Source organism: Colius striatus, chromosome Z (assembly GCF_028858725.1).
Source record: "Colius striatus isolate bColStr4 chromosome Z, bColStr4.1.hap1, whole genome shotgun sequence".
Lineage (NCBI taxonomy): Eukaryota > Metazoa > Chordata > Aves > Coliiformes > Coliidae > Colius > Colius striatus.
This window is the reverse complement of record NC_084790.1, coordinates 73,341,138-73,356,823: the sequence shown is the minus strand read 5'-3', so window position 1 is coordinate 73,356,823 and position 15,686 is coordinate 73,341,138. Positions and strand designations below refer to the sequence as shown.

General features: G+C 44.3%; 1 protein-coding gene across 1 annotated transcript in view; it reads left to right on the top strand.

Annotated features, from left to right (window-relative positions):
* Nucleotides 1-15,686, top strand: part of LOC104562009 (E3 ubiquitin-protein ligase MARCHF3) — an 87,492-nt gene that overhangs the window by 51,192 nt on the left and 20,614 nt on the right. The window contains exons 2-3 of the mRNA XM_062018559.1: nucleotides 2,221-2,434; nucleotides 4,578-4,785. Coding sequence (XP_061874543.1) covers nucleotides 2,244-2,434; nucleotides 4,578-4,785 — 399 coding nt within the window. The 5' untranslated portion in view covers nucleotides 2,221-2,243. The remainder of the gene's footprint in view (nucleotides 1-2,220; nucleotides 2,435-4,577; nucleotides 4,786-15,686) is intronic.

Genomic DNA, 15,686 nt, shown 5'->3' with positions numbered 1-15,686 from the left:
AGATTTCCATCTCTTTCAGGTGTAAAATATTCTGACAGAATGGAATACTTACATATGGGTAAATGCTAACTTTGGGGTTTTGTGGTTTTAAGATTTGCAGTTCCTTAATGTCAGTTTTGACTTTAGGTTTGCTTAGGATCTCTGTGCTTCTCAGGATGATTAATCTTCATTATTTAACACAGTATTGAAACACATAGTATTTAGTTCTGTAATTGTACTACTTTTATGCACACACACTGATTTTATGTGAAAATGATTCTCCTGAAATCAGAAAAATATGCTGTAACTTCCATGTACGTGCTATGCCAAGGTGGGTTGTCAGTGCAGTACTATACGCAGAAATTTGAATGAGCAGCATTGCTGAGGTATAGCTACATTATTTCTGGTGTACTTTAAAGCTCTGCATTTAGTTGCATCATCCGATGCTTCAGCGAAGGCTCTGAACTCATCAAGTGGCTGATGAATGTGTTTGTGAAGGCTTGGGTGGTCACTTTATACGCCACGATAAACCCGCTGTTGCACTTAAAGAGGTCACTGAAGAAACTAGAAAAGAAATATGTAATTCTGTAACATGGGTCTGTAGGCATGGTCCTGTCTAGGCTTTTTAAGTTTAATGAAGCAGCTACTCAGCTGCTGAATATTCTTGTTAAACAGCCTCAGCATGGGTTTTAAAACTAAAGTGTTGCTGATGCCATGATCTCCTTGGAGAGCTGGTGGCTGATACTCTCATAAAAAGTCTGCATGTTTTATATGTTAATGATTCTGAAATCCACCATTTACTTCATTTTTTTCATTGTAAATTAAGGACAGAGTCTGATTTCCTTTTTTCTCTGAACACTGTATTCCCTGTAAGCTGCCTCATCAGCCTCCAGTTTGCTGTCTAGGGTACACATAATCTGAAAATAGCTGATATAATCCTATAAAGCAAATCCTTTGCCAAGTGTTTTCCTATTTTAGATGCCTTTCTAAGAATGTAAGTCCCTATGTGAAAACTTGCATGGCACAAGCAGTCCAGTCACCCCTCACATCCTCACATGCCACAGAGTCTTACTGCCAAAGATGTCCATTCAGGGGGCTTCAGAATGGTAGCATTTTTTTTACTCAAATCCAGTGAGATCAGTTTACAAGATGTGTTTTAAAACCCAGAGAGAGACTCTGCTTCCAGCTCTGTTACTGGTGCTATGCAAGTAACAGTGGTGTCTGACACAAAAGTTTTTTTGAGGGTTAAATACAGTGCAGACAACTGTACCTGAATTCAATATGTGAATATGGTCATAGTAACCTCTAGCGTTTACATGTGACTGCAGGCAAGTGTCTCAAGGCATGCTACAGAGTCTCTCCCCCCTTTTGCATAGTCATTAGTCCACCCCTGACATACTCTTGTCTGGTGACTGACCTGGAGAACAAATCTACAGGCACATAGCCTGGCGTTCTGCCTGTTGAACCACACAGCCTCCTCTTGCCAACAAGCCCAGCAAGGAGCATCTTATGGAGGTATCAGGAATTTACATTCCCAAGCTCTTTGTTACCAGCATAACTCTTGCTTGCCAATTAACCACAGCTGAAAGCATCATATAGAATACAGTTTAAGCAATGGGAGAAAGAGCAAAACAGAGATAATGCAGGCAAACCATGATTTCTGCCTCACCTTGTGGCATAAATGACTGCTGCGCACAGGTTGTTATTAAGCAGGTCTGTGTGACAAAAGCCCTGTACAGCATTGTTTGCTGGGTCTGTGCTCTACGGTGGGGTGGTGATGGAAGGCACTTAGCAGCAGTGAAGTGTTTCCACGGGGAATTTGGAGCTGATCGGCCACTTTCTCCTCTGGTACATAACTTTCCCTGTTGGTGGACAGGGGCAAACTTTAAATTTAAAAGACCTCAAGGCAAAGACTGTATATGCCTTTGCAGCCTTCTAGGGGAGGAGAGACAAAAAGGTTGAGTTTTCCATTTATCACTTGTGTGTTAGGAGTCTGCAGAGAAAAAAAAACGGTGCAGAGGCCCAGCTTGCTGTTTCTGAGACATACCAATTGTTTTCCTGTGACACATAACGTTGTAAGCGTCCTCTCCCTGCTGGGCGGGTTTTGGAGGGCCCAGGAGGTGAGGAGAGGGGGGGATGCTTTTTCTCATGCCTGGTATCGACCAGTGCAGCAGAGTGGCAGAGGGGGAGGGACGTGCCTCTTCACCTCTTCCCCACTACCCTGTCCTCTCTCCTCCCTAGATGGGGACCTGCTGCCCACTGCCATGAAGACAAGCCACTGCAGTCACCTGCCGGGAGTCCCACCGGAGCGCCTGCGCCTGACAGCCCCCGACAGCAAGACCCTGCCCGGTGCCGGCAGCGGCCCAGCCAGCAGCAGCCCCCAGTATGTCATGCAGGTGTCGGCCAAAGATGGGCAGCTGCTCTCCTCCGTCGTGCGGACACTGGCCACGCAGAGGTACGTGCTGGGAGGCAGGAGGGGACGGGCTGGGATGGGCCCCTTCTGTGCGTGGGCTCAAGCGCACCCTCTCTGGATGCTGCTCACAAATCCCACAGGCATTTGAAGGGAAAACGTGGTGGTGTGCTTCGTGAAGGCTTACCACAGTGCACCTGTAATTAAACCCTCTTCCTAACTTTATAATGGTTATGCTACATATGTAATTAAGCCCTCACCATTATAGTCGGCAAAGAATGAGGAAGCAAGCTCTCCGGGGATGCTGCTGCTCAAGTGCACCAGCTGCGATAGTTTGCCTTGATTGTTCTTCAGGCGCTGTCTGGCACGGGGTGCTGTGTTTAGCCTGTGTCTGTTGCCAGCACTTCTGTAGCACGTTTCCCTCACGCTTCCCAGCCAGCTCCTGTGCGGCTCGACAAGCTATTTCCAGCTGAGGTGCATGCACAAGTGTTGCTGCTTCAGGCATCGTCCAAGTGATTGAGAGCAGCTCTTCTGCTGTCAGTTTAGAATGGCAGGTTAGTAAATACATGTTTAAACTGTAACCTTCAAAGCACTCACCTGGCATTGGCTTTGTTTTCATTAGAAGCAAGAAAGAGGATGCTTAATGGTTTTGCCATACCCAGACTTGATATTTGGGTCAAAATTCAATTCCACTTCACTGATGTGAAGCTGGAAAGACTGCACAGGTCTTGAAATAGCTCTGAATCTTCACAAAACAGCAACCATAATCCAATCCACTGCACTTGTGTGAAGAGAGAAATTACTAACTACCGCTGCCTGTGCAACATGACAGCCTGGAAAGGCCTTTTCCCACATACTTATAGCCACTTTTTATTAACCCTGTGAATTTCACACAGCTGAGACTTGTGTGCAGAGCATTGAGCACAACTTTGTACTGTTTTACCAGGCAGACTGAAAGAAACGAGCTGGCTTCTGTACACTTCCTTGCAGTCACGCTTGAGTGATGTCTGCCTGGCGCAGCCTAAAAAGAGACAGAAAAGGGAAGGAGGAAACAGCTGCATGCCACCATACGCTGTCCACTAAAGAGGTTTTGTCAGCAACAGTGACTACACTTGCTTTTCTGAGATCACCTGAGATGTATGTGGTAGGGAGAGGTTTTGTTTCCAAGACCTCAGCCAAGAGACCAGCCTTGGCAGTCTCAGGGGTATGAGTTGAAGCTGCTGTGACACGGATCCATGGTTCAGCAGCACTGGTGCTCACAGCCTGCTCCTGCTTTCCTTCTGTTGTGCTAATCCTGAGCACCTCGGGAAGCCACAGGAATGTCTTTCTCTTTGCCAAAAGATTCCTCTGTAAAACAAAGAATCTCAGTAGATAAAGCCTGAATCTTCATATTTTCACTGTCAGGAACAGCACCTGTTCCTTTTGCACATTAGCATCCTGTCCTTTTGCACCACCAAGAAAGTGGGTGCTTTGGCAGAGACAGTGCAGGAGAAATAGCCATAGGCAACAATGTGGGAAGGATGTGTTTGGCACAGTCCTCCTTTTCAGTGCCCTTAATATTATTCCTTGGGCTGCTTGTGGGATGCTTTCTGAAAGACAGGGAACCCCCATGCCCCAGGACAGGAGGTTCCTGCCTGTGCATGCCTGCCTGAAGTTGTGGCCATGCTGTCACACCACTGCAGGGCAACATGCTGTTGTTTCAGGTCCAGGTAGTCTTTTGTTGTTGATTGCTGAAAACAGCTTACCCTGTACGTCAGGAGATTACCACTAGCATGGGAGATGCTGCCCTGTTGGTGGCATAGATCAACACAATTGTAAGAGATGCCCAGCTGAGGCAGGATTTAAACTTCCCTGCTACATTTAGAGATCTCTTGAAGTGGCTGCTCTGCTGCACTATGAAGAAGTGAGAAATAAAGAGGTACAGAGGTGCTTGGTCATCTGTCTCTCATATGCCACTTTGATGTGTTTTTCACTCTCCCGTTCTTTCTCCCTACAGAACTGGTATTTTAAACAAGTATACCAGAGTGCCTGAAACCAGTAGCCCAGAAGCTTGGTGTAGTAATTACTGAGTAAAGTACGCAAGCTGTACATGTTTCCCAGGTTGTTAATTCATGACATACAGAGAGAAAGAGTGAGAGGCTAGATCACAGCCCTGTATACTGACCAGCAGTTTTCTGTCCTCCTCCAGCAGCCCCTTCAATGACCGGCCGATGTGCAGGATCTGCCATGAGGGCAGCAGTCAGGAAGACCTGCTTTCCCCCTGTGAATGCACAGGCACCTTGGGGACTATTCACCGCAGCTGCCTGGAGCACTGGCTGTCATCTTCAAACACCAGCTACTGTGAACTCTGCCACTTCAGGTTTGCAGTGGAGCGCAAACCCAAGCCGTTGGTGGAGGTCAGTACATGGGGCACATCCCCTTTAATGAGCAAATCACATTTGTTTCTATACAGGCCTTGCATAGCCTTTGTAGCTCTACCGAAGCCAAAGCGAGCTGTGAGTTTGGGGTTTGGCAAGATGAGAGCAGGGAAAGGGCAGGAATATCAAAACCCTATTTTGGACCAAATCAAAACAAGCAAGAAGAATGGGATTGATGGATTTGCTGCAGTATAAACCCAAGTGAAGATCTAGGGAACAGTGTGCAGTGCATTCCCTAGTTTACCAGCCAGCTTGGTAGGCGATGGAAGAGAGGTAAGTAACAGTTTCCATGGAATGCAAGACAAGTGTCAGTATTCAGTGTAGGTCAGGAGTTTATTGTTTTTTTCTTGCTTGTGAGAGAGCAAGGTAACAAACTGAGGAGCCATAGAAACCTAGTTTCTGTGTCAAGTCCACAAGAAGGAATTGTTCTTGCTCAGTGTCTGGTGTGTTTAGCCGTTTGTGAGTGACCTTTTGGCCTCCTCTTGCCTGTGCAACAGACGCCACAGTGAATTGGACAATTGTTTCTCCCTTATCAATTAAAATTCAGTTTTTGACAACTAGAGATGCTTTAGTGGCTGCATGGGGATTGCCAGCTTGGTTTTTTCCTTTTGTTCTCAGGAAAAGTTAAAACAAAACCAAAAAAAAAAGGGAAAAAAAAAAAGCCAAGGTCACTATGCTGTTAATGATCTTTCTCCTTCTTTATTTCAACTTGGAAAAAAAAAGTAAAAAATAAGGTTTGTGTTGGAATTACAAGGAAATTACAAGTAGAATCACAGAATCATTTTCATTGGGAAAGACTTTTAAGGTCATCGAGTCCAACCATTAACCCAGCACTGACACATTCACCAGTAAATCATGTAACTGTTTTACAAAATTAATGAGAAGCACCTTACTGTACCAGTTGGTGACACAGGTGCCACATGCTGAGTTTGAGTTCAAGACTGTGTTTTTCCTGTCTATCTTCATTGTTCCTGTAAACTGCAGCAGGACTGGTTGAAGGAGACAGGGTATTTAGAAAAAAAGAAAGGGGACATGTTGTTTTGCTCTTACTCACAGATGAGAGAATACAGGGTAAAGCTGACTGCTGGGAAGCAGGTCAGGAGCCCGTGCAGAGAGGGAGAAAGCAATCTTCATTGAAGACTTCCAAATTGCTTTATGCCGAATTAAGTCAGGCATGTGCATGTTGTAACTAAGCCTAAGGATATGTTCACTATTCCTAGGAGCAACAAAAAAGAGAAACATTACACAGTATTTAGCACAAGACCTGTAGTCTTGTCAAGGCTTAACCAGAGCAAGCCTAGGCCAGCTGTGTTTGATTGCCTGTAGCTCTTGTTTGATCCTTCTGGCAGGACTCTGACCTCTCCCAGGAGGCTGGTCCTGGTTTGAGAAACAGTGCTGTTAAGTGTTCTCAGGCTGTCAGCGGCTGAGCATTCTCCAGTGAAGATAATAACGCCTTCTTTTGGCCAGCTGCTCTGAGCCTGGAACCACGCAGTTTTCGGCTGCAGTTTTGGTGCAAGGATGATGCCTCTCTGAATTTGCCTTCTGAAAATAAAGAAAATTGATGCTGAGGCTGTTCCATGTAAACAGTGTGATTTTAGAGTCTAGCTTCTTCAAGCTGTTCCCTCGCAACAGCTGCTGTTGAGACTTTGCCCAACTGGGACGTGACATTGTTCAGAGCTAATGTTGGTTGAAGTTGAAAGTGTTTCCAGGTTGGCGGAGTCTAGTGGCTTGATCATTCCCCATGAAGCGAGGCTTGTTTTCGGCAAAAAATAGTTAGAAATAATAGCAACAAAAATGATGATGATGATAATAATAATACTACTAATAATGACAAAGCTGTCTTTTGTTTCTCAGCTGCAGAAAAATAAGAACCAGGTGCAAGGACATTTCTGAAACATAGCACACATTGTTACTTTATGTTCTTCTCCTTACTGCCTAATCTTTTCTTACTTCTCAGCTTCCATACCCACAGTATTTTAGTCAATAATCAACAATTATATGCAGTTGCAGAAAAAGTGGTAAAAAAAGAGGCAGATAATTTTTTTAAAATCCTTGGTGATTTACACAAGGCCTGTGTTTTCAGTTTAGAAGGGAGCTGAAGCTGTACTTTTAACGGTGAGAGCAGCAGAGACAACAGGTTGAATGCTAGGCGACAAACTAGGCAGAAAGATTCAAGCTTCTTGATTTCTGTTAGTATAGTTTAACTTTGTCTTTAAGGTTTGGAATTATTTAACACATAGGGCTTTGAAATCCAAAGATCTCCCTGTGTAAATAACAACAGCAAATCTGAAAGCATGATTGAAACAGACGCAAGTTGTGTGTGTGTCTGTGTGTGCGTGTGCGTGCATGCTAAAATTTGTGACTACTGGAAGACATATGTGTTACTTTCTTAAAGGGTGGGAAAAAGAAAAAAAGAGAAAAGGGTATTATGTTTTCTCCTCATCCCTTCCCTGGATTGATCGTTGCTTCTTAGCAGCTTAGCCATGGGTGAGAAGGAAATCTCAATGGAAAAAAAATGAGATACATCACTTGTTTTATCTAGAAATGTCACATCTGACTTCATTCTTGCTCTTACCATCCAAGAGAAGCTGCAGCAGTAGTGAGCTTGAAATGAAGTGAGCAGTAGGTGGCATGGCTGGTTGTTCAGCCATTTTCCTTCCTCTCCTGTGTACATTATTATGGAAGCAGCAGAGGGTTTCTTACTGCTTTTCATGATTTGATCAGAACAGACTAGTGAACTCATAGCATTTCTTCCCCCACTCAACATTCCTAGTTTGCCATTAGTTCATTACAAAGTGAAAGTAAGTGCTCCATAAAAATGTGCTGCAAGATGGCTTTTTGCCTTCTTAAAAGCAGTTGCCCATGTTCACACTAAGAATGTGTACCCATGCACTCAAGCAGATCTTTAGCACAGACTACAAGGACAGACCTATAGCTACATCCTGCTTCTTGTGAACATCATGTATAGGATGTAAAAATGCAAGGACCGCGCCTTTGCTTTCTCTTCCCAACATGTTATGCACAGCAGCCTTTTTTCTCCTGGATTTCTTTGCAAGGAAAAGCAATCATTTTTACCTCCATGTTCCCTTTTATCCCTTGTGTCTTTTCTCCATCATAAGCTTCTCTCTGGTCAACTGAGTTTCAAAGTACAAACTTCTCAAGGAATACATTCCTTTATCTATGCCACAAAACAGGTTCTTCTGTTCAGAGGAGGAAAATCTCCCAAGAAATGTCCAATCAGCTAACTGTTTGATGCCCAGCCAGAGATGCAGGAAACAGTAATACCATCTGTCTATCAGGCAGATCCACCCTCTCAACATTGCATTTGTGAATCTCTGGATATTCTTGCGATTTTTTTAACTTAGATTATTTTTCCCAAATTGGGCACTATGGTGGTTATTAACCTCTCTTTCAGCATTCAGGGAAAGTGATTTGTTTGTTGCCACCCACTGTTTATGTCTTCTGCCTCATGCTATATTGGCTGGAGGAGTTCTATGGCTTATCCTTTGCCACATCAAAGCAGCACACAATAGTCATGTTTTTGCCCAGCCAGCACAGAAGCACCACAACAGTCTCTTGCTCGGTGCCCCCCATCAACCACCACCCTTCTTAGGATGGCAGAGGCCCCAGCAAAATGGGAGGAAAAAAGATAACCAAGGATGTTGTGGATTAAAACAAGGGCAGGGAGGGTTTGCTGCCAATTATGGTTCCAGGCAAAACAGACTCTAGTACTTGGCTTAGAGAGGAAAGTAGGAGAGTTTATTCTACTACCTACAAGAAACAGAACAGAACGAAGAGCAAAAAGAGAGCAGAATGATGAGAACATTACAACCAGCATTTCAAGATCTCCCTCCCCCATCCCTCCTTTCTTCCTGGGTCCAGCTCACTGCTCCCGATATCTCTACCTCCTCCCCCCTCAACAGCTCAGGGGAGGGCAGGGAATGGGGGATGTGGTCAGTCTCTCACAGATGGGCTCTGCTGCTTCTCTCCTCTCAGATGAGGACAACTCCTGGCATCCTTCCCCCGCTCTGATATGGAGTCCCTCCCCCGGGACACAGTCCTTAATGAACTCCTCTGGTGTGAGTTCTTCCCAACAGCTGCGGCTTCTGCTGATACAGGGTCCTTCACACAGGACACAGACTTGTCTGGCCATAGTCACAGCCCTTGATGCAGGGTCTTCTACGAAAAGCAAACAGATATCTGCTTCACTAGTCCTCTCCACAGGATGCAGGGGATCTCTGCTTCTTCTTATAAAGTAATCATGGAGGTATCTAATTGGCTCAACCCCACAAGTGAGTCTGTCTCAGAGCTTGGGAGAGATTTAAGCAACTTCGTACAGGAGCCATTGTCACAGCCCCTTCCCCCATACCAAAAGTGGCTCAATGTCAAACCATGACAGGAATGCACGCATTTTGTCCCCTCCAGAGCTGTTTGTTGCAAGCTGGTCAGGCAGAAGAATCATAGAATCACAGAAAAGTAGGAGTTAGAAAGGATCTCTAGTCCAACCCCCCTACCAAAGCATCCCATCAGGACCCATTGACTTATGAGCATTAAGCCTGGCCAACAAGTCTTTAACCTCTTCCACCCAGGGCAAGTCCTCTGCTGTCCTGGCCATCCTGTTATCCTTGCCCGACTGGGCTTCCTGAGGGTCAGCCTTGGCTGTAAAGACTGAAGCAAAGAAGGCAATCAGTACTTCGGCCTCCTCTGCATCCTCAGACAGCAGGCCACCCTCTGTGTTTTGTAGTGGGCCCACATTCCCCCTCATCTTCCTTTTGCTGCTGATATATTTGAGAAACCCCTTGTTAACTTTCCTGGCTAGATTTAATTCTAGAAGGGCTCTAGCCTTCCTAGTTGCACCTCTGCATGCCCCAGTAATGTTTTTATACTCTTCCCAAGCAGTCAGTCCCTGTTTCACCTCTCATAGATGTCTACTTTCTGCCTGAGTTGTCCCAGAAAATCCTTGCTCATCTGTGGAGGCCTCCTGCCTCCTTTTCCTGCTTTCCTACATGCGGGTACACGCTGATCCTGGGCTTGGAGGAAGTGGCACTTGAAGATCAACCAGCTCTTTTGGGCATTTCTACCATCTAGGATCCTATCCCATGAGATCCCTCCAAGCAGGTCTTTGAAGAGGCCAAAGTTAGCTGACCTGAAGTGGTCTCCTTTACAGTTGCTTGTCTCCATACTTTTGACCTACATGTCAAAGTTGTGCTGTGTGATTTTACAGTTAAGAATTGCTTTCTGTTGAGCCTTCACAGGTTTTGTTCAACGGGTGGCTAATGCTCTCCAGGTAAGTGCAGATCCCCAACGTACCAGACTTTCAGCACTTAACATTACCTTGCTTATGGACTGAGCTCCCTCTGTGTGACCCCATTTCTGATGAGACTTCTGCTCGGAGACTGGTGCTCCTCACCTCTCCGTTGGGAACTGGGACTCCGTTATTGGTCAGTGACTTGTGAGCTGCACTTGTTGTAAAGGAGCAAGGATTTGTGATAGAAAAAGTGATGTGTTTTTTTTCATACTGAAGATCACTGAGTCCTTCTGTTCATCCTCCTTCTGGAGGGCACTTGTCAAACTCTGGCACAGAAAACCACCACAATCAATCAGACATAGTCTACTGGAGCATAAGCATTTTGTAGCACCTTTGGAGCTGCCATTTGGAGTCACATTTTTGCTAGACAACATGTTGCTGTTGAGGCACTTAGCAGGCATCAGCAGAGCAAATCTAGCCATTTTGTTTGATTTTATAGCTTCTTCTTCAGATAATGGGATTGTTTGGAGACATCCACAAGCCAGTTAAAGGGAGCTATTTGTCAATAACACAGAAGACATTGTCCCATTACCTGCACATTCCCCTTAGTCTCAGGGCTTACAGCAATTCAAGAAGCACAGGCAAGGTCTGAACCCATGTGTTCTGCCATCTGTTAGGTGTGCAGCACCCTTGTAGAGTCTGCTGGAAGTTAGAGGCATGTGAGAGGTGTTATAGAGGAATCAGCCTCTAAAGCTTTCTTAACCAAACAGAATTTTATTAAACCAATTGTAGCAAGCGATAAAAGGGCAAACAGCGCTGGGTGACCGGGGGAAGTCCAACAGTTCCGCCATGGCGCACACATTTATCCTTTGTATGTCCTTATAAATGTTATCCCCCCCTTTCATGGGCTGGGACCCCTGGTTGGTCAGTCGACAGTGTCCACGCGCTGTCCTCGCACATCTACCAGCTCCAGATTGGTGAAAAATGTTGCTGGGTGTTCCTGCCTTTGAAGCTTCGCTATTTTGTTGCACCATCCCAGTGCTGACCAGGTGTTGGCTTAACCACTTAACTACTATTACAAAGTTCCACAAAACATAATCAAACTTACACAAACACAGTCATTGCTCACAACAATATGCATAATACAACTGAATCCTACTCGATTTGTTCAACAATAACAATTTTGACCATTCACCCATTACAATTCCACCCTTTCCTTTTTACTCATTTATTTGTTGATCAAATCGAGTTACCGCGTCTCAGGCTAATAAGGCCATTTTGGCTTCTTCATTAGTACCACGTTTCTGTAGCAGCATAAGGTGTGCCTGGTCTATATGACTTTTAATTAGTTCAACAAATCGATTTAGGATACAGGGTCCAAAGGTTAGGATAAGTAATAATATTATCAAAGGTCCAGCTATTGTGGATAGCAATGTAGTTAACCACAGGAACTGAGTAAACCAAGACTCATACCACCCTTTCGCAGCTTCCCTTTCCCTTTTTCTCTGTTCCAGTCTCTCTCTTAATTTTGCCATTGAGTCTCGGACCACCCCTGTGTGATCTGCATAAAAACAACGTTCCTCTTTCAAGGCTGTGCGTAATCCCCCTTGCTGTAAGAAGAGGAGATCCATCCCTCTCCTGTTTTGTAACACCACTTCAGATAGTGATGTTAGAGATCTCTCTAAGGTGGTTATGGAGTTTTCAATCCTCTCTAGGTCCTCATCTATTGCAGTTCTTAAGGAGCTGAATCCTTGATTTTGTTGAACAAGTGAAGCTATCCCTGTTCCTGTGCCAGCTGCTCCTAACCCTAACAACATGGCTATGGTAATAGCCGTAATGGGTTCCCGCTTGGTATGATGGATCCCTGTTTCCCAAATATTATACATCACATCTTCCGGATGATACAATATCTTTGGAATAATGGTAACTGACATGCAATACTCTCGGGAACTATTAAACACTTTTAAAGATACACATGGAGTAAGTCCCGTCCTGGAACATATCCATTTTGTTCCATTCGGGGGAATAATACATCCTGTGGTTTCATTAAGGCTTGGTATGATATTCCCACAAAGTGACCTCTTGGAATTTGGTACTTTACCTATACAAGTTCCTATCCCAACTACATGTTGCATAGTTATTCCCCTTTTTTGCTTTTCTCAGAGACATTGATTAGGCACAGACTCTTTGCTTATGGTATACAGGCGACTATCTCCTATAGCTTCATAAAAGGGTAGATTAACGTTATAACACAACCAACAACCAGTCGTTAGGTTGGATCGAGTATAATTTAGGGTTTGATAAGTAGCCTGAATAATTTCCCATAAAGGATTCAAAGATTCCGAGGCTTCAGTATTTAGAGATTTCAGGACTTCAGTGACAGTTTCCTCTCTTACTATTATATTCTCTTTTTCTACTGCCTTTGTATCCTTACTCAGAGGGGAAGAGGATTTCACCACTGGATTGGGACCTATCGCTCGAGGGGTCAATTTAATTTCTTCCTTCTTTATGATAAACATGCCTCCCCTATCATCTCCCGGTTCATAATACCGCATTCCCCAGGTTTTTCCAACAAGCCACCCACTATGCTCAGGATCTGTTACGTTAAGGAATATATATTCACAGTTGCCGTCCTTTTCTCGCTCGTTTTGCTTGCAAGCATGACGGTGACACCGACTCCAGACTCCTGTAGGGGGAATACATCCTGGAGGTCCTCATCTGACCTTTAAAAACTTATCAGTATTTGCCGGAGGAACTGGCCAGTTTGAGGCAATTGTTTCACACCCCCAGTAAGCGCAATAATAGTGTCCTGGGGTATTACAGTATGAGGGCCCTGTACTGGGACACATATAAAACCCTATTTTATTAAGGCATGGCTTAATCTGAACTAATTGGCATAAGGTTGAAGTAAAAGAGGGTGACGCTGATGTGGTCTGTTGTTGTATTATCGTTTGGTCTTCCCAACGATAGAGGGTCCATTTAAAAGGTTGGTGGGAACTCCCCTGATTTATTGCTATTATTACTGGTAAGGTAAGGAGGATTAGGGAGAGCGACCCAGCCCCTGGTTGGCTGAAAGTCTGCCAGCGAAGGCTCATTTTGTTGAAGGTTGTTCTACTTAACGGAGCTACTTTATTTTAGAAGTTTTCGGAGGCACTTGCTAATCCCCACAAGGATACCCCTCTGCCTTACCCTGGGCCTATTCCGTTGCTTCAGAATAGCCGGGTGAGTTATCTTCTCGGCAGCAGTTGTAGTCTTCAGGGGACTGCCTCCTAAATTCTCTCCTTGTTCTGCCACAATCCACTTTCCAATACTCAACCCAATAGGGCTATTTTCGAATACAAGGGTTTAGCCACTGTCCTGAATCCCCACAGGGTTTTGAACGTTCCCTGTATCTTTTTCTTACCAAAACGCTTCTTACACTTTCTCTTGGTTATCTCCCAAATACCTGAACTTATAGTCCAGAGGGTACCTAAATAGTTTGCTACATTCTGTATCCCTAGTTATAAATTCCTCCTCTAATTGTGGAACTGTTTTGTACCGACCTCTTCTACAGTATTCGTTATCTAAGGTTTCAAGCTTTTTCACTGCTGTATCCCGCACCCGTTACACACGCGACATACCCACAGATTGCATTGCTTACATACATGACATGCGATGTGCGACTTATATGATCCTTTACAATTGTCCATAAGAAGCCTAGTATCCAGGGCTATGCGTCGCGTCTCTGTTTCCTCTTGAGGGTCAGCTTCAAATCGTCCGGTTTCCCGGCGACCTCCCAGTCTGTGTGCAGGACAGGACCCTTTATCCGACTAGCGTGTGTCCAACCTCTTTCCGCAGTGTGGACTGCGGTATCTGTGGTAAGTAAAACAAGGAAAGATCCCTCCCAGTGAGGGGTTAACGATGATTCCTTCCATGTCTTTATGAGTACCTGATCTCCTGGTTTAATACTATGTATTGCTATATCTAAAGGTGGTCTCTGAACCACCAGGCCTCGCTTTAACAGTTCTTGCCTCCTTTTCATGAGCTCTATAAGGTATTCTTGTAACATCTTTTCTTCCACTTTAGGATGTTCTACTGGTTTTTCCAAATCATAGGGCACTCCATATAACATTTCAAAGGAGGAAAGTCCTGTATCAGCCCTCGGTTGTGTCCTTATGTTCAAGAGGGCTAGGGGGAGACACTTCACCCAACTCATTTTGGTCTCTGTCATTAATTTGGTTAGGTGCTTTTTAATTTCCCCGTTCATCCTTTCAACTTTCCCTGAGCTTTGGGGGTGCCAAGGAGTATGATACTCCCATTTGGTTCCCAGAGCTTCTAATGTTTCTCTAATTATTTTGAAAGTAAAATGAGGCCCTCTGTCCAAATCGATAACTGACATGACTCCATATCTAGGTATGATATGTTCTAATAATATTTTTACTACCGTCCTTGCAGTGGCCCGAGCTACCGGGAAGGCCTCTACAAAGTGAGTTAGGTGATCTGCAAAAACTAGCAGATACTTGTATCTGCCTACCTTTGGTAACTCCATAAAGTCTACCTGAATCCTTTCGAATGGCTTCTTGGCTAGTTGCCTTCCCCCAGGGACTCTTTCCCTAAGGTGCTGTTTATTTATTCTTTGACATGTTAAACATTCTCCAACAATTTTTTTTGCTAGATCATACACCCCTAGGGTCATATATTTATTGGCAAATTGGTCTACTAGAGCCTGCACTCCCCAATGGGTTTGCCCATGAAACTCTCTCAAAACTTGCCAAGCTACTCCTTTTGGGAGCATTTCTCTCTCATCAGGTGACCACCACTTTCCTTCTCGTTCAACTACTCCCATTTGCTCCAATTTTCCTTTTTCCTAATTTGTGAATTTCATAGCATACTTAGTTTGTACAGGATCCTGTTCAATTGCTTTTATCACCAGTAACGCAGCTTTCTTAGCTTCGTCGTCTGCTAAATTGTTCCCTCTTATTCGTGTGGAGGTTCCCTTTCGATGGCCCTTTACATAAACTACCGCAATTTGTTAGGGCCCTCTTAATGCCTCCAAAGTTTGCTTTATTAAGGTCTCATGTATTAATCCCTTACCTTGAGAATTCATTAGGCCCCTCTCTTCCCAAATTTTCCCGAACGTGTGAACTACCCCAAATGCATATTTAGAATCCGTAAATATTGTTCCTCTCTTATCTTTTAACAACTGTAATGCCCTCAATACTACGAATAGTTCGCAGGCTTGTGCCGACCAACTTATATTAAGGGGGCCTGATTCTTTAATTGTCCAACTGCTCCCGTCTATTATAGCGTATCCTGACTTCCTTTTCCCGTTCACTATCCGAGATGATCCATCTACAAACAATTTCTCTCCATATAACAACTCCTCTTCCTCTAAATTCTCCCTTATCTTGGTTTGATATTCTATTACCCTGATACAATCATGGGAAAGAGATTCGCTCGGTTCTCCATACAAAAATTGAGCTGGATTTTGCAAATTAGTTGTTTCAAGCTCTAACTTGGGAGAGTGCAATAAGATCCCCTCATATTTCAGTAACCTGGCATCCGTAATCCATTTATCAGCTTTCTGCTGTAATACCCCTCGTATATTATGAGGGGTATATACCTTTAATTCTCCTCCCATTGTTATTTTCCC